Source organism: Dendrobates tinctorius, unplaced genomic scaffold (assembly GCF_039654945.1).
Source record: "Dendrobates tinctorius isolate UK_male_01 unplaced genomic scaffold, ASM3965494v1 ptg000067l, whole genome shotgun sequence".
NCBI classification, from domain to species: domain Eukaryota; kingdom Metazoa; phylum Chordata; class Amphibia; order Anura; family Dendrobatidae; genus Dendrobates; species Dendrobates tinctorius.
The window spans coordinates 3,718,394-3,736,829 of record NW_027361735.1 but is presented as its reverse complement, the minus strand read 5'-3'; the positions used below and the strand labels follow the sequence as shown (position 1 = coordinate 3,736,829).

Genomic DNA, 18,436 nt, shown 5'->3' with positions numbered 1-18,436 from the left:
TATGCAAATTAGCGCTCCTTCCAAAAAGTAAACTGTCTATTTAAAACAGATCTGTCACTAGAATAACCATGCCAATCATGTCACCACAATGAGAAGTTCATTAAACACTATTCATATATAGTGTGTGTTAGAATGTTTCTAGACTTCGTCTGCCCTTTGAAAAATATTTATTCCTAATTCCATGTAAATCATGTTCAGGGGTGGTTCAGCAGCTGTGTGCTTCATCAATATTCAGTTTCATCTCCACCATCCCGCCCCCAGCACTGTAATTGACAGTCAAGACTGTCCTAAGATCTGGGCAAATCTACTATGTTCTATACATAATGTATAAATCTGCAGACTTGCCCTTGTGGAACATATTTGTTGAAGTAGATGTTATTAAACCCTCGAAAATGCTGTTGTGAGGCAGTTTTTTCACGTTCTAGTGCTATAGAGACTGCAACTTCCTCTGACCATGATTTCATGATAAGGAGAGAATGAAATTGAAAGGACAACTTGTCAATTAAGCAAGGTGACCAAAGATAGAGTTTGCAGTCTGAATACTTGGACTATGGTAGTGAAGAATTTGACTCATAGAAAGCTGAATGTTCATAAAAGATTAAAGAGCCATTTGGAGATGAATTTATAAAGTAAGTACACCATCCACATGTAAAATCTGTCATAGGCCGTTAGCTCAAAGCTGTTACCTCAGATAGCTAGCTGGCTACCTGGCCTAGCTACTCAGTCTAGAAGGTCCTAGAGAAAACATGACTTTCATCCCCAGACAGAGATCTTGACTTACAATGGGGCCCTCTTGTCAAAAACATGGACAGAAATGGAAGGCAAAACCATAGTCTAAGAAATAGCTGGGGTCAGAAACCAGAAGGTCATATAAATGTTAAGTTGGATTGGCCAGGGTCAAATGCAGAACATCATACTGATACAGACTTAATCAGGATAACAAGTCGGGCAAAGATCAGGATAAAGAGAGCTGGGAAAAAACACCAGAGTAATCTAAGCACAATGACTGGCATAATCCTGGGAGTTTAATTGGTTTCTGTCAGCACAGAATGACTGTTCAAACGAAATAAAGGCGCTTGATACATCATGGCATTGCCAAACATTTAAGAGAAACTTCCCACCTACTTGTTTTCCATCTGTCTCTGCCCTTCTTTTTCTGTAAAGTCAGAGTTGTCAATCAAAGAAGGTAATTAAAGAGGGAAAACAAACAGATGCGAAGGTGAACTTAAATGATTGGCTCAGCCAATCATCCATCCATCCAGTCAGAGCGCAAGCATTACAGTTACCACCACATAGTGACAGAATAATTCCACATACAAGGAACAAATACAGCCACATCATAATCAGACCACATATTGCCACCACATAGTGACTGAAAAATACCACATAAAAGGAACAAATACAGTCACACCATGTTCAGGCCACATATTACTATCACATAGTTACTGAATAATACCACATACAAGGAACAATATGGCCACACGGTTGCCAGACCACATATCACCACCACATTGTGACCGAATACTACAATACTGATCATTAATAAAAAAATACAATACTAATATTACCATAAATGCCATTATACACAGGAGCTTTGTACATAGTATACAGTGTATAGTGTAAGTGTACAGGTAATACAGTGATCACCAGTGACATTATACACAGGAGCGCTTTACGTAGTGTATAGTGTACATGTAATGCAGGGATCACCGGTGACATTATACACAGAAGCTCTGTATATAATATATAGTGTATAGTATACAGATAATATATCAAATCATAGGTGACATCTCTAGTTGAAGTCATTCATCTTCACATTTCTCCTTCATCCAGCAAAAACTGCCATCACTTCTTCCAGCCAGAACTTGTCTCTTCTTAAAATAACACACAATTATCTAAATCATTCCCCAACTTCTACACTTTGCACCTGAATTCAGATGTGCATCCACCATTAATATATAATAATTATTTATTATGCAGCCTACCATTCCAAATATAAATTGTATTAGACCGCTGTACCTCTACTAACTATACATAGCCACTTCCCCAACCAATAAATATGTAAACTAATTAGCACCTGTACTCTTTCCCCCAATTCATTACTAATAACACTCCATCATCCTCAACACCCCCACTGTATACCTCATGCTCCCCCAATTCATTTTTTTACATGCACACCACTGCCCCAATTCGTTATGTCATGTCCTCTCTCCCATCCACACCCTCTATCCATCATCATTTACTCTCATCTACCCCTAATTCTTCATAATTTGTAGTCTCCACCCTAAGTTCATTATTTGCTGTCCTCTACCCTAAATTCACCATCATTTGCTCTTCCCCTCCACCCTCAATTCATTATTTGCTGCCACCCACCCTTAATTCATCATTTGGTCTCCCGACCTTAAATTTGTCACTTGCTCTCCCCCACTCCCAATTCGTCATTTGCTTCCCCCACTCCCAAATTGTCATTTGATCTCCCTTCCACTCCCAATTCGGCATTTTCTATCCCCACCTCAGACTCTCAATTCATCATTTGGCCTCCTCACACTCCCAATTCATCATTTGGCCTCCCCATCTCCACTCCCAACTCATTATTTGACCTCCCCATCCCTCACTCCCAATTCTTCATTTGCTCTCCCCATCCCCTCTTCATCATTTTCTCTCTCTATCACACACCCCAATTCATCATTTGCTCTCCCTACTCACCACTCCCAATTCATCATTTGCTCTCCCCCAATCCCAAGTCATCATTTGCTCTCCCCAACTACACTCCCAATTTGTCATTTGCCCTTACCACCTTCCACTCAAAATTAGTCATTTGATCTCCCCTCTATTCACAATTCATTTGCTCAAAATTCATTACTGACCATTCAATTAATTCTATTAAAAAAAGGTTTATATGCTTACCTTTCATACAATCCCCTTCAGCTGCACTTCTGGACTGGCATCCTGACGCTCTTCCACGATGGTGCATATGTGATGATGTCATCATGTATGCACCATCAGCAGCACATCAGAGAGGAGGTGGAAGGAATCACTTGGAGCTGCACGACCGTTTTGATGGTCGTATAGCTCCAAGCCTCCTTGCACCAATATGAATGCCGCTGGTGGTGGTGTGCCATCACATGATACCCTTGGACCCAGTGAGCTGAAGCATAAGAGGGGTTCTGGACTGGGTCTGGGTCCCCGCTCTTTAGTTCTGTTCACTGTCCCCATGCAGCAGTAATGGCAGGCCCGCTTTAGTGTGACCTATAACCTCAATACAGTTTTAGACAGATGGGTGCTTTTTCCTTCTGGAGACTCTGGTATAGTTATAATCTCAAAGAAAAAAAACAATCCCAATTAGGATAATTTTCCTTTTCTTTAAAGCTAATATCTTTAATCCTCATGTAAGGCTCTTTAATAAATTGAGCAGTAAATTACAGTGTAGCTACCTATAAAAACAGTTTTCTTCCTTCTAGAGGAGAGCAAATGTGTATACAATTTGCAAAGTCCTGTTCCTGTTCATTGGCTGGCCTTGGTATTGCTGCTCAGTCTAATTTAGAGGCTGTTCACCACTTTTACATTGATGACCTATCCTTTAGAATAGGTTATCAATGTCTGTTTGGCCAGGGTCCCACAACTGGCCCCCCCTGCTGTTATAGGTGTTGGCCACAACTGCGGTCGCCAGCAGGAAAGACTCACTTGCACAGCTGCTCTGTCTACTTGTAGTGATTTGAATATTAGGTGGGTGTGTAATACCCTGCGGCGGCCACTGAAAATTGATGGTGCAGCTCAGCAAGTGAGTACTTTCTGCCAGTGGCCACTGGCGCCAACAGCGATAACAGATGATCTTGGGGGTTCGGGTGTCGAATGCCAGCCAATCAAACATTGATGACCTATCTTTAAGGTAGGTCATCAATGTAAAAGTGGTCAACAACCTCTTTAAATGGCAATCCTGGAATGTGCCCTCTGCTCTGTAAAATTGTGTGTGGAAAATTATAAACGGATTTTTCTTATTTCGGTCTCACAAATTAAGTTTAGATATGAAGAATGAGTAAAACCGTCTAAATTGTGAAATTTCAGCTTCTGTGTTGTGATTTTAGTATGTTGCTTTTCCCTTCAGAAATGTTTATAACAGAAGGGAGTAGTATCACGTCTATGAAATCATCTTGCCATATTGTATGTATATGTGTTTCTTTTTTAATGCCATCTGGTGTAAATAAGATTTTACTGATCCATTCATACACAGTATTTTTAAGGAGAAACACTGAATTAATGCTTCAGTGGCAAAAATTACAAAACATAAAATTACCCTTAAATGCATTGCACATTACTAAAAGACTTAAAAAATTACAGTGCTAAAAAAAAGTAAAAAAAAACCATACCTGCCGAAAAGTTGGCTTTTTTTTCTGGACAAAGATTGGTCACCTCACGTTTCCTGAGCAGATGACAAAGGAGGCTGGGGACAACGGGAGTAGCTATAATGTAGTAGATGAGTATGATTTGTTATGTTAGCATCACCATAGACCCATTTTTGAACATTTTTTAGTAGTGGGAGACCACTTTAATGAGAATTTAGCATGGCAGTAATTTAGTCAAAATTCTTCAATATTTGTAAGTCAAAAACGGAAACGGTTCAAAAACATAATTCCGCAAAATTCCTTAAAAATGCTTTCAGAAAAATTTGCTAATTTTCTAAGACACAAATGACTGATACTTAGGAAAGTCCATCAATATTTGATTTGTGAGGTCTGACTTCTTCTATAAAGGGGGTAAATGGAACCGAACAATGGAAAATGTCACAGCTGCATGTACAGATGTGTAACTGTCAGGACAATGAGGTTCAATACTGATCCCTGGAGTCTTGAAAGTAGCTTTATAGTTAGATAGCCTTTTTTTGGTCTCTGTTACATTGTCTGTGCAATGAAATATAATCAATTGCAACAAGAAATCAGCGTATTATGGTGATTTTGGACATCAGTAGCTAAGATCCTACGTGCAATGACTCTTGAACAATGCTCTTGTCTCCACTCTCAGTACATCACAATGATCTCTGCTTAGAGCAGTGATGTACATCAGGGGATCACAATTGTAGAGATGCTCAGGTCTGCCCAGTACATTGATTAGCATATTGATGACTATGCAATTAGTGTGGACAGATGCTCTATTAGTTCAATGTTCTACTTTTCCTGTTGCTATCTAATTCATAAACACATGCCACAATTGAAATACAGGAAAAACATCATGGCATCATAATACAGGAAAGATGTATATCTTTGTACCGTGTTAGCCAGTAGATAGAAAAATATTCAGAATTGAGGACTCTCAATTCTGAATATTTTTCATGGCATCATAGTATTTTATAGGTTACTCATGTTGCATGTAACAACATTTCATTATTTTAGTATATGACAACACATCTAATGACTAAAAAGTGGGATCAGTCAATTCTGGAAGCTGTCATGTTGTAAGCTGGAAAAAAATGACATGCATAAGGTATCGGATTTGCATGATTTTTGGCAAGGACCAATTTTTAGTGACTAGATGAAAGGGTCAAAATAAGGACAAGTGGTGAGATGATGGCAGGGCTATGGGAGTTTAAGAATTAATGATCTGTGTGGGGAATGAAGGATTGCTCTTCAGTGCACCCTTGACGTGCCTACAAAGCTCTGTACTCCTTTTCACTTAGTTCTTTTGCCCAGTCCTGCCTTACTCAGTGATTGATAACAGTACATGCTTGAGTTTTCTTTTTATTCAATGCTTATTCTGAAAAGGTCTGACAATCACCAGTAAAGGATGTGAGGCATGCAAAACCAAAGGACAGAACAGTACTCTGAGCCTCTCGGACTCACCAATGCACCATCCACCATAATAAGTGCAGTATGCAGGAAACCTAGAACATCTGCCTTGGATCGGATATTAGTGTCATCAGTCTAGGTGACAATGCCCACTGTCTGGCACCCTGATGCATAGAGAGCACATGGCTGAGGATATGTGGGGTTGATGCCGACATTACTCTTCCATCTCAGCCGGATGGTTGGTGGCATACCCCATGATGTTAATGTAGTAGTGTAAGGAGGAAAAGGGAGACAGCAGACATGATGTAGTAAAACAGGTATGACTTTACTTCCACAGCAGCAGGTGGTAAAAGCAGATGATGGTACCTTTTCTTAAAGTCAAATTCCAGTGACGATATCAACAGTAGCAGATATTGTCAAATTAGGCATACATGAGGAGTCCTATGCAGTATGTCCATCCAGGGCTTATTCTGAAGTACAATATGGACACTATGGATTTCTTCAACCTCACTAGGGCCATGTCTCCGAGCAGGCCTCATTATCCCAGTTCGCACTGATAGTCATTTTGTTGGCAGTAGATTATTCAGGATACTCTCCAAGAGTGTGACAACAGAGCTTCTTTATTCAGGAACAATCAGGAACAATATATGGTAAGCTTAACAGATCAGGAATAAATCATTTGTGTGTCTCTATCGGATTTTTTTTTTAACTTTATGAACAGCATTCAAATCTAACAACTATACACTCATAGACAGGAATGGAGTTATTGCATCAAACATATTCCAACACGCTGTATGAACCATCTTCATTAAACGTGACCTACTTTTGAGTATTCCTCCTGCATCATGGTATACTATATATTTAAGCAGTGTTTTCTAGGGGACCAGGGCATTTCGTTACCGTTTTTCATGCCAACCTACGTTTTCATTGTATGAGTCTGGTATGTCAGCCTTCAGGAACATAGAAATGAAGAATCAAATGAGTTTTTCTGCGCTGCTGTGGAGAAAAAATGAAGGATGCCAATCTAATTTCAGATAGATTTACTTGTCAACGCTTTTCAAAGTATATACCACGATCATGGTTTGTCCTGATGAAGAAGTTATATACTTCAAAACGCGTTGACGAATAAAACCTCCTGTAATTGGATTGGCATCCTTCTTCTTTTCTACACGGCAGCGCAGAAAAACCCATTTGATTCTCCATTTCTATGCATTTATCTCCTTGTGGGTCTGTAGCAGCCTTAAGCCTTATAAGCAGAGTTGAGCGACTTTGGTCGGATCTGGTTTCATGAAACAAAATTTGTTTCAGATAAAGCTGGTCCAACTAGGGCAAAAAAAGTTGGAGTTTCATCCGAAACCCAACCCCAATGCAAGTCAATGGGAAATAAAAGTCGGCATTGAGCGGATGACATTCATCCACTCAATGCCGACTTTTAATCCCCATTGACTTGCATTGGGGTCGGGTTTCGGACGAAACTCCGACTTTTTTTTGCCCTAGTCGGACCAGTTTCATCTGAAACAAATTTTGCTTCATGAAGCCCGATCCGACCAAAGTCGCTCAACTCTACTTATAAGTGGTCATGTGCACACAACCTTTCTAGTTGCGCACAATCGTGCAAATCCTTCTATGTTGTTACCCAGAAAAGTCCATATTTGTGCTTTGTCTCCTCTCCAGTCTCTCTCTCTTTGAGCCTTCTGGAAAATGGAGAGATGAATCTCCTGAAATTTTTGATGGTGCCTGCTCGTCTATGACTCTGGTTTTCTCTGGCTAGTTATCATGTTACCATATTTTATACAGCCAAACTGCACACACATATCTATTTCCTGTCTAACATCTAAATGGTGGGATTAGCTCTTTAGTGTACTGCATATTGCATATGGAAACAGTGCAACAGTTCAAGTACACCAAGGCATATACAGTATATAGTATATTCCACATTATAAAACCTTAGTTTAATCCCCAGTTCTGGCGCAATACATAAGCATGTTTGATTAAACTTCAGTTTCTGCTGAGCAGAGGCCGTGACTAGAACACTAAAGTTGCACTTTTTAGAAGTTCCTTATCCTCTATAAGGCAATATGCTTACTGGTTAGCGTATACTGACAGTTTAGGCTGACAGACTTCATTTATTGGTGGCTATGATAGAAAGATGTCAGAATGCATAATGCATAACAGTCTGGTATGCATACAACTAAATAGCCTCAGACCTGCCAAAGTGCCCATGCCTACTCCTGTCCACCGCCAAAATAGTCTGAACTGGGCAAGTGAGCATAAGAATAATATGTCCTGTCACATTGCAAAAAATGTTCAGGAATGAGTGCTTTGAGGTATATGACAGAGTTCAAAATGTCAACTTCGCCTCAAAGTTTTCAAGATCTGTAATCAATCATCTGTTGGATGTGCTGGAAAAACAAATGCTTTTCAAGGAGACTAGGAGTCACAAATTACAGGTCTTAAATCATCTGCTAACATCTTGGTCCCAAAAACCACAAATCCATGCCTCGATGGGTCAGAGCTGCTTCGGTGGCATGAAGGAGCCTGCACAAAAGTAGGTAGTTGGTTTCATAACTGATAGATGGATTGATTTGAGCTGCTTATAAAATAACATTGAGAAATCTTTATTTTTACTATAAATGTCATATAAATTCAATGCGTCCAGTTAGGGGTGATGAAAAATACCTATTTGAGATCTAATGAAGATTGTTAGTAGACTTTGAACATCCTCATTTCCTGCTTCAACAGAGCGTGTAACTGAAGTGAACACAGACATCTTCGTCACCAGCTTTGGACCAGTTTCCGATCACGATATGGTAAGATGCAGGAATTTTCCTATATTACATCCTATGCTCATGGAGTTTGACTTCAAGGTCTGTGCACAAGGGGAATAGAAAAAGATGAATTATATTTGCATATGGTAATGAACAAGTAAAGACTAATTTTACCTAACAGGCATCTGAGTGCTTTTTTGTTTCATGTGTCTTGGCTGACCAACATTTGATCTCTACTATAGAATTTGACAATACCTTAAGTATGCTGAGCAGGTTACCTGCAAGATTAAAATGACCTTCAAGTCAAAATATCATTATTTTATAATTTGAAATTGCATTTAATGAATGATATTTAGATGATACTTTGTTATGCCATAATGTTAAGGCTAGGGCTACACGGCAACATGTCACACCAAGTAATTCTTTGCATTTTCTGATTACTTTAGTGCAGATAAGTTGCACACAAGTCACGTGTAGCATGCGACTTGCAGTGAAGTCTTTTGCAAATGTGTTGCAGCTTGCGACCAGCTACAGAATATCCAGCACATTTGGAAGCATTTGCAACTTTGCGTTGCAGTATGTCGCGGGCCTCAACAATACACTACTGGGAATTATTACATCCAATGTCGCTGGGGTTTCAGTATCATGATGACACATGTAGCCCTACCCTTAGGGGAACCTTACATGTATGTTGCCTTGTCATATGTTAAGCTGCATTCACACTGATGGATAATCATTGAGAAGGGATGTAAGAATATTTATTTCAAAGTTATCTTGCAGTGTAGAAAAGTATTGATCACCTGATGAATTAGCAGGACGGTGGAATGATTTGTGCAACTCAAAAGGTCATAGTTTCCGGCAACAAATCATCCTGTATAAGCAGGACTCACACTGCCAAGAATCATGGTAGCCTATGTGCACTATGCGATCTGCTACTTTTGGTTCACCTGTTTAAACAGGCTATTAAGTGACTCAAATTAAAGAAGATTAAAGTTGGTTGAATCTTGTCGCCGAATGGTATGTGCAAATGGATTCTTAGATCTTAGGCAGAACTAGGTTCAATTCCTGTAGTAGATCTACTGCTTCACATTAACTGAAAAAAGGTCCAGCCAACGAATTGCAGTTACGTACATTCTTTGCCTTTGCTTTTTTTTCTTTTGCAAGTAAACATAGTCCCATAAACCCTGAAGATGCTGCTTCTCCAGTAATCATACCAGGGTCCCTATTGTTACTTTCCTAATAGTCCAAACTGGATCACTCTACTGAGGTATAACACCAACCCTCCTACTGAGTAGTCTAATCCAGGTATAAGATGATTGCTTTGGCATGTACACCACAACTTTAACTCATCACCTCACTTTAGTAACTCATGCAGACTAATTTCAATTGGAACAGAAGTTTACTCAGCATGAGACAATCAAGGATGTTACATCTTTATGATGGCATCAATAATGATGGTAGAATCCCAGCAGTTTCAGACAGTATTGAGACCCCAAGGTTGGAGGTTACACAACATAATAAAGGTTTAGAGCTTTGGCAGTTACAAATAATTTGAGATACAGAACTTGGCAATTCCACGTGAGTTAAGGTACAGAGCTTGGCAGTCAACTGCAATTACAGGAATAGTCTGACAGAACAATTCCCAATGTAACTCACAAGATGTTTCAGAGCTGAGCTGGATGGCTCCATCCCTGCCTAAGTTTATTTTCCTAAGCCAGGGTGTTTTCTCTTATACACACCTTATATACAGGTTGTGCCCTGAAATTGGTTTACAATATATCCAATTGCAACAGCTGCTGAAACCTCTATTTATGGAGAGCTCACTCCACCATGCCCAATATCAACAACATTCAGATTTTGGCCCATGAAGGAGGTAGCTGTCTGAAAACTGCCCATTCAATTACAAGTTCTCTCCTTCTATTGGGTAGCCGAGCTAAAAACATGGGTAAATTGAATTGCTTCTATCTAAGGCCATGTGCACCTTTGATGTGCCAATTTGCCAAGTTGACTGATTTACTGTATCAGTATTTAAATGACTAACAATAAGATTCATTAAGCTGCCTCCCTATATAACCTGGTCTCACCTAAGAGAGAGCTTGTGTGGCACAGTGCTCGTTAACACTATATGTGATCTTTGACCCAGCTTACTTGAGTGACTACTGCTACATATATTGAATCCTTAAAGACACCTGACTGAGAACCATGAATACATATAGCAGGTGTAGCACCTCTAAAAAATGAATAGCATCACATTGGGTAACTTAACATGCAATAACATCAAGGTGGTTATCCAGTGTTGGTCCTCATAGAGCACAACTTTACAAAGGTTCGTCCTCACTATTTCACCAGGCTACACCAAACTGAAGGAATTAAAATAATTTTTTTGGTAGGAAAAAATCATAGTGTTTAACCCCTCAACTGTCAGTGCTGTGCACTTGCACAGAGTGGTCAATAGTAGAGATGAGCTGATCAATTTAAGGAGGATAAACTTTCAGGCGAATTTCATGAAATTCACAGTTCCACAGTTTCACACTTATGTTAGTTCTAACTCATCTCTTTAACTTATCATTAATTGCTGCTATATTTCCTTCCGCTTTCAAACATGCAACTATCACTCCCATTCTGAAGAAGCCATCTCATGACCCAGCCTTCACATCTGGGTTTTATCCTCATATCACTTCTTCCATTTGCCTTAAAACTCCTTGAACAGCACATTTACCATAAACTCTCCTCCAACCACACTTCTCAAGAAACTAACTTCTGGCTTCTGTTCCATCACATTACTGAAACGCCCCTAACTAAAGTGATAAATGAACTGCTAACTGTCAAAGCCCATACTTCTTGAAGACCTGTCCTCTGCCTTTTACATAGCTGACCACTCCATCCAGTTACAAATCATTTTATCTCTTCGAATGACAGACTTTGCCCTTTCCTAGATATTGTCATACCTCACTAACTGCACATTTATGCCACACTAATTCCGCATCCCAACCTTTCTCTTATGATGACCTTCAAGGCTCTGTTCTGGGACCTGCTGCCTGATTAATCCACCTTTCCTTTGGTAATTTCTTTGCCTCTCTAATACCCAGTAAATTCAATTTAATTTACTACTGTCCATAATCTTTCTCATCCATACATCTCCAAACTTATCACCCAATTCCTACCTACAGTACATGAAATCTGTACCCTTTGTAAGATCTCCTTCTTTCATTTGCCCTTGCACAGTATGTTCTTCACACAATCAGCTTCAAGATTTCACACAAGCATTCCCTATGCTCTGAAACACACTACCTCAGCACATGAGATTGTTTTCAAGATTGAAGCTTTTAGATGCAACCTGTAAACCAAAACTCATCTCTTCAAGAAGATCTACAACATGCAATATCCCAGTTGCCACCTCATTACCACCTAAGCTGAAAATGATTATTTAAAGCAATTAATTTACATCTATTCTGTAATTGTCATTAAGACATATTTATGGACTCATAAATATGCAAATAGCCTCTTTAAAGAGAAAGAGGATATGAACTCTGGTGCAACCTATCGGGGGCAGTAGTCCTAAGAGACAATATCAACACTTTTAAACAGCTGGCCACAACATTTAGTATAAGGAGCTAAACCTGAGACTCTATTTCTAGTCAAATTTTTCAAGGTATTTGCCCCTGATCACTGTGGAGCAAGAGGACTGGTTTGGCTGGCGAGAGGCTCTGATAGTGGGTCTAAGTGCCAAGTTGACATAAGGAGAATTATATGGGCTAATCAATGAATATCAGACCTGGTGGCAGGCAGCCTCCATACATACAGACTGCAGCTATACAGCATGGAATATGAACAATGAGGTCAGTGTCATGGGGCCGCATGTGTTTGTTGGTCATCGATCTTAATATTGAAATTACCTTTTCCCCCTTGCCATTTTTCTTCTCTGCTTACTTTTAAAAGACATGATCTTTTCATTTATTGAGAGGTATATTACAGACAGATGAAGGTACGCTGTAAATAGCAATAAAAAGCATTGAGAACAGTGAGGCATTTTACCTTGTAATCTCTATTCTCTATTTGTATACAGGAATATACAATTGATGTATTTTTTCGACAAGGCTGGAAGGATGAAAGACTAAAATTCAAGGGACCTATGACTGTTCTTCGCCTAAATAATTTAATGGCTAGTAAAATATGGACTCCAGATACATTTTTTCACAATGGGAAGAAGTCTGTGGCTCACAACATGACAATGCCAAACAAACTGTTAAGAATAATAGAGGATGGAAGACTGCTATATACAATGAGGTAGTTATTTTTTTCTTGTTATTAAGCTATATACATTCATTTTTGTCAATTTATTATCATAGCTTGTTATTGCATTTTTACTAGAAATAAATTTTATAAATCAAAAAAATATGGAATGAATAAGAATAGAAAAAGATAAATTGTCCAAAGTCCTTGTCAGCTTGTGGGATTTTCTGCCTGCTCTGTAAAGAAACAATAAAGAACAGCATTTTCCCACCATATTCTCACTATTGACCAACATTATCCTCTTTTACGACCTTGAACGTGTAAGTACGTCCAAGGTCGTCTACTCCCATTTAAGCCACATCTTTCCTGGCACATAACAGGTGATTTCAACAGGTGTCATGTGCCTCTAATAGCCAGGGGTGGAATTGCGATCCACCTGCGGCTGTTAACACGCTAAAAGCCACTATCAATCACTGACAGTGGCATTTAACTCGAGCGCAAAGGAGGCTCATCATAAGGCCCGCCCATCGGATCCTATCACATGATTGTGGTGTGCCAACTGGTTGGCATAACAGCGGGGGGTCTGCAGAAGTTTATAGGAGATGATGATTTTTGCTACATAAATTCTAGCACAAGTGATTGAATGATCGCAGCTTCAAAACTCCTAAGGAGACTATTGAAAAAAGTACAAAGTAAAATTGTTTAAAAAATATTCAAAAAATTAAAAAAAAAGTTTTAATCACCCCCCCTTTGCCCTATTCAAAATAAACCAATTAAAAAATACACATTTGGTATTGCTGCATTCAGAAATGTCCAATTTATCAAAATTTTGAGTAAATTAATCTGATCAGTAAACAGCGTAAAGAGAAAAAAAATCAAAACTCCAGAATGAAAAATTTTGGCCTCCTCAACCTTGCAATAAAATGCAATAACAGGCAATCAAAACCTTATATGTACCCCAGAATTGTGCCAATAAAAACGTCAGCTCGGCACGGAAAAAAATAAGCCCTCACCCAGCCCCAGATTTCGAAATACATGTTTGGTATCTGTGTACTCATACTGACCTACTGATATCTCAGCAGTGGCGTACCACCAATGGCGGCAGGCCATGCGACTGCTGTGGGGCCCCGGGGGGGTGAGGGCGCCAGCTGGAGTTGGAGTTCAACAGCTGTACTGTGCCGTGTCCTTTAATTAAATGTGCGCTCCATCGTCACTCTCTACTTGGCTCCTCCTAACTCCTCCTTTCTAGTCCTGCACTGTTCCCGGCTGAACTCTCTGGCTGGATTTGCATAAGGATGCCACGCCTTCTGGCTGACCTAGCTTTCCAGCCAGAGAGAGCAGTGTATGGTGGGCCCGGCTGGAAGTATTTGCACATGTGAGGGCGGCTACTGGCTGTCGGAGGCAGAGCGTTAGGAGCTGAAGCTGTGTGGAGAAGCAAGATGGTGAGCTGGGCCTGGCGGTGAATTTTTTTTTTTTGGGTGGGGCATTCAGACTTTTGCTATGGGGCACCATGATTTCTAGGTACGCCTCTGTATCTCAGAATCTTCCTCCAAAGATTTTTTTAAATTAACGGGGGCTTTACCAGTGTGAGACATGTAGATCAGGAGGGCAGACTGTTAGTTATTACATGTCTCCCACTGCTAACTACCCCTTCAGTCAAAAATAGCTCTATAAGCAGACTCTCAGGAACATCTATGTCCTGCCCATAGACCTTAACAGTATTAAGAATAATTGCAATTATCAAGGTATAATTTTATTCAGCGACCTAAGACCTATATTTCTATATAGACGAGTTAGCAGGGTTGATCCTACTGACAGATTCTCTTTAATACTATGTGTAATAAATGAGATAAACTGAAAAAAAATGATATGTGTGACAGAGGGCTGCAAAATGAGACTGTTTCCTTCTTTATCTGTTTGCAATAGGAAACAAATATAGTTAAGCCACTCCTTTGTTAACGCTGGCCAATTAATAAAATAGCTCTAGCCAAATGCTCCTTTGCTTCTTTGAGTAGATGCGTGCTCTCAGTAGGAGGAATTGAGTAAATCTCAGCTAGACTCCTCTGGAGATGGCTTATATCTCTGGGAACAAAAGATTGGAAAACTGTCTGATTCCTTTCATTCCCACATCTGCTAGATGTGAAAAAGTTCAACTGGAAATTATGTTTGTGACGTTTGCCGAAATTCTACAAGAAGACTGCAAGACCAAGTACGACATCCTGATGTCACATCGCCATCGGATACAGGGACTGCTGTTCCTGTTTCGGCCACCAGGAGGCACCAGACTGGCACGTCGCCGTCAGAACCGAGCTCTGCTATTCCAGCCTCGGCCACTGGGAGGCGCCGTGGTCCGCCCGTGGGTACTGCTAACAGGGAGGAGGCTCCTCTGCAGACATCTGGCAGCTGCAGGCTGCGCTCCTCTGTCGGTCATGAAGGGGTTGGTACATCACCATCTGGCCTGGTCCTGGGGGCGGTCCTAATGACGTCATCAGACCGTGAACCTGTGAGGGATGATCTGATCCCTCAAATACCTTGGGGCTCGTCTTGCAGGCCACCAGATTTAGTCTTGGTTTCTCCAGTGTGCTAGTCTGTTATTGTTATCTTTGATTCTGACCTTTGCCTGGATTTCTGACTCTGCTCCTGCCTGACGATTTTGTACCTCTGCCGCCTTCCTGGTTTACGACTCTGACTTTGGCCTGGTTTTTGACGCTGCGACTGCCTAACGATATTGTACCTCTGCCTCCCTCCTGGTTTATGACTCTGACCTTGGCCTGGATTTGACTCTGCTACTGTCTGCCGTTTTTGAACCTCTGCTGCCCGCCTATTTTAGACTTGGATTCCTGACTACACTTTTTGCCCCGTTTTTAACCCCGTTCTGGCGACCATCCTGCTCTGGTCCGCTGCTCTTATTCGGACAGCTACCTCCTGGGCTCTGCTGTAAATCCAGATCCCTGTATAGGGGTAAAGGGTATCGGGGTTGCTCAGGGTGCTGTCTTACTGCAGCCCAGACTCTCAGACGGACGTCACACCTGAGGACTGACAAACAATGTGGTCAAGATTATTAATTTATTTTTAGAATTAATTTCTCAGTTTAATCTATTTTCTATAAAAAGTCTTTTCATCTTGTTCTCTTCCATTTTTGGCTGACAGTTTGGGTTCAGCTTATCATTCCTAAACTGTAGTCAGTTTTTTTTTGCAGTCATTCACAGGAATGTGAGAAGGAGAAATGGAGAAAGGCTGAGCTCCTTGAACACATACTGACTATTTCTTTAGGCACTTCTCACAGTTCTGGATAAAATATGAAAAGAAATTTGATCATATTTAGTTTTATAGTAAATAATTCACTTAAAAAATACTCCGAGTATTTTTATGTGCTCAGAGATTTAGTTTTTGTCGCCTCAGCTGCATGATTTACGGCTGCGAGACAGCCTGAATGCATGAAGGGATTGCCTAACAAACAGGCAACCTCTACATGTATTCAGAAAATGACTTTGGGTTTTTCATTGGATATAAGCCATAATCATCGACATTAACAGAAATAAACACTTGAAATAGATCACTCTGTGTGTAATGACTCTATATAATATATGAGTTTCAGTTTTTGTATTAAAGAACTGAAATAAATTAACTTTTTGATGATATTCTAATTTTGTGAGCAGCACCTGTAATATCCGGTTACCATAGCTTTACTTATCTACAGGGTGGGCCATTTATATGGATACACCTAAATAAAATGGGAATGGTTGGTGATATCAACTTCCTGTTTGTGGCACATTAGTATATGGGAGGGGGGAAACTTTTCAATATGGGTGTAATGATTTTCCTATACACGTGCTGATACATGGCGAGGATGCCAAACTTGGAGAAAAAGTGGGAGCTTGGGACTGAGTCAGCAGAAATCCTCCTTGTCTGCGAGCCTAAACAGCAAAAATTCCACTGAAAGTAGCCTGAAAACGTGCCAGTTTAGCATTTGGGCTTGTGGGTGGGTGTCTCGGAACTTTCTTTTTTGCTCCAAGACCTTAGGTGGGGACAGCTGAACGCTGTGCTGGGAAAAGTTTTCGTCAATGCCTGATGATGGTGCCTCAGAATGTGCAAGTGGGTCGCCCTCCCAGGGCTGTGGGGTAGTCGGTACCGGGCCGGTATCAGTGGGATGTGTCACAGCAGCGGTGACCCGGACCGTGTCCCTGGGCGCCCAAGTAATAGGAAGATGTGAATGGTGGAATGTAGTTAAATGAATAGTTTGTGACGCCACCTGTGGTGTTCGGCAAGGGAGGTGTTAAGCCGACGCTGCAGACAGATCCTCTGGGACAGATGGTGTGGTGCAGCAAGGATGGTATAGCCCTTCACAGGCAGGGTTGTTGTCCCAGGGCAGTGTAAACGTGGAGACACTTAGATGGTGTAGTGTCCGGCGCAAGGTATATAGCAGTGCCAAGCGGACGGACGCAGGAAGGAATGGAGGACACCAGGGCATGTAGTTCCAAAGCTTTACTCAGTCTGCAGTGCCCGCTTCTGTGCCGTGTCCTCCAGGTCAGGGACTCAGTCAACCTCCAGGCAAGATGGAATGCTCCCTTCCACACTCTGCCAACTTATGTGCCTTTTCTGAACGTCTCCTCTATAGCGCCTTAAGTGTGAAGATCTCCTAGTACTGTGTTACACTGGAGTTCCTCCTGACAGATGTTCCCAAGAGCTCTACTTGCATGGCAGACAGCTGTAGCCTGCTTCGGGGACTCTCTATTCCTATGTCCCGGCTCTCTATCCATGTTGCTGTTGTGCCCTCAAGTCTTAGATGGGAGTAGTGCATTTACAGCCCACTACTCCACCGGTGTCTGCTGCAGAACCATTAGTGACCATACAACCTCGGGGACCGGGCCCCAGCCTTGCGCTTAGAACTTCTAGGCAGGGTTCTTCCTCTAACCCACGTCCTCTGTGTTCCCTTTTACTCCTACGTTCCGTACTTGTCTTTTCCCTTCTATGGAAGCTCAGGCTTCAGTTCAATGTCCTTCTCCTTCTTTCCTTTCCCGTGCCAGCTGGCTCAGGTCACTGAGGCAGCTGCAGCACTCCTTCCTCCATCCCTCCTCCAGGGATCCCCACTCCTCTCCGAGTGGCTTCCTTCCTCCCTGACCTCCTGTCAGACTGACCTGTAATCCTAAACCATCCCGCTCATATATATATTCTGAACTCCATCCATCTCCCAGCACGTCTAGTGTTCCAAGCAGGGAACCACCAAAGGTGCTCTGCTTCTCTCTAAGCAAGGAGCCGCAATGTGGTTTTGCTGAACTACTCTATTGTGTGAGGTGCGAGTGTTGGAGAGTGGTCAAGCGCCTTCAACTTACCTGGATGGTGGGGCACCAGACCTTAGGAGAAGGTGCAGTACCTCTGTGGCAACTGAGCCTCAGGGGCGCCACACAAGGACAGGTGAAGGGCAGGAGGTATCTATGCCTGTATCACGGACAGGAGATTGAGAATCACTTAGCACAGAGGAAGAGGCAGTGATGTCACCCGATGGCACCAACCATGGACCCAGGCATTCGGCTTACCAAGTCAGGTGCTTAAATGACATGTGTCAGATCATTCTGATGGTGGTTAGGCTGCTAATGATCAGTCCCCTACTGATCTTGGCATGGCACGAGTTGCAAATGACCATTATTTTCTTAG

At 41.3% G+C, this 18,436-nt stretch overlaps 1 protein-coding gene across 1 annotated transcript in view; it reads left to right on the top strand.

The window, feature by feature from the left end:
* Window positions 1–18,436, top strand: part of GABRA1 (gamma-aminobutyric acid type A receptor subunit alpha1) — a 372,903-nt gene that overhangs the window by 98,738 nt on the left and 255,729 nt on the right. The window contains exons 4-5 of the mRNA XM_073581008.1: window positions 8,523–8,590; window positions 12,615–12,835. Coding sequence (XP_073437109.1) covers window positions 8,523–8,590; window positions 12,615–12,835 — 289 coding nt within the window. The remainder of the gene's footprint in view (window positions 1–8,522; window positions 8,591–12,614; window positions 12,836–18,436) is intronic.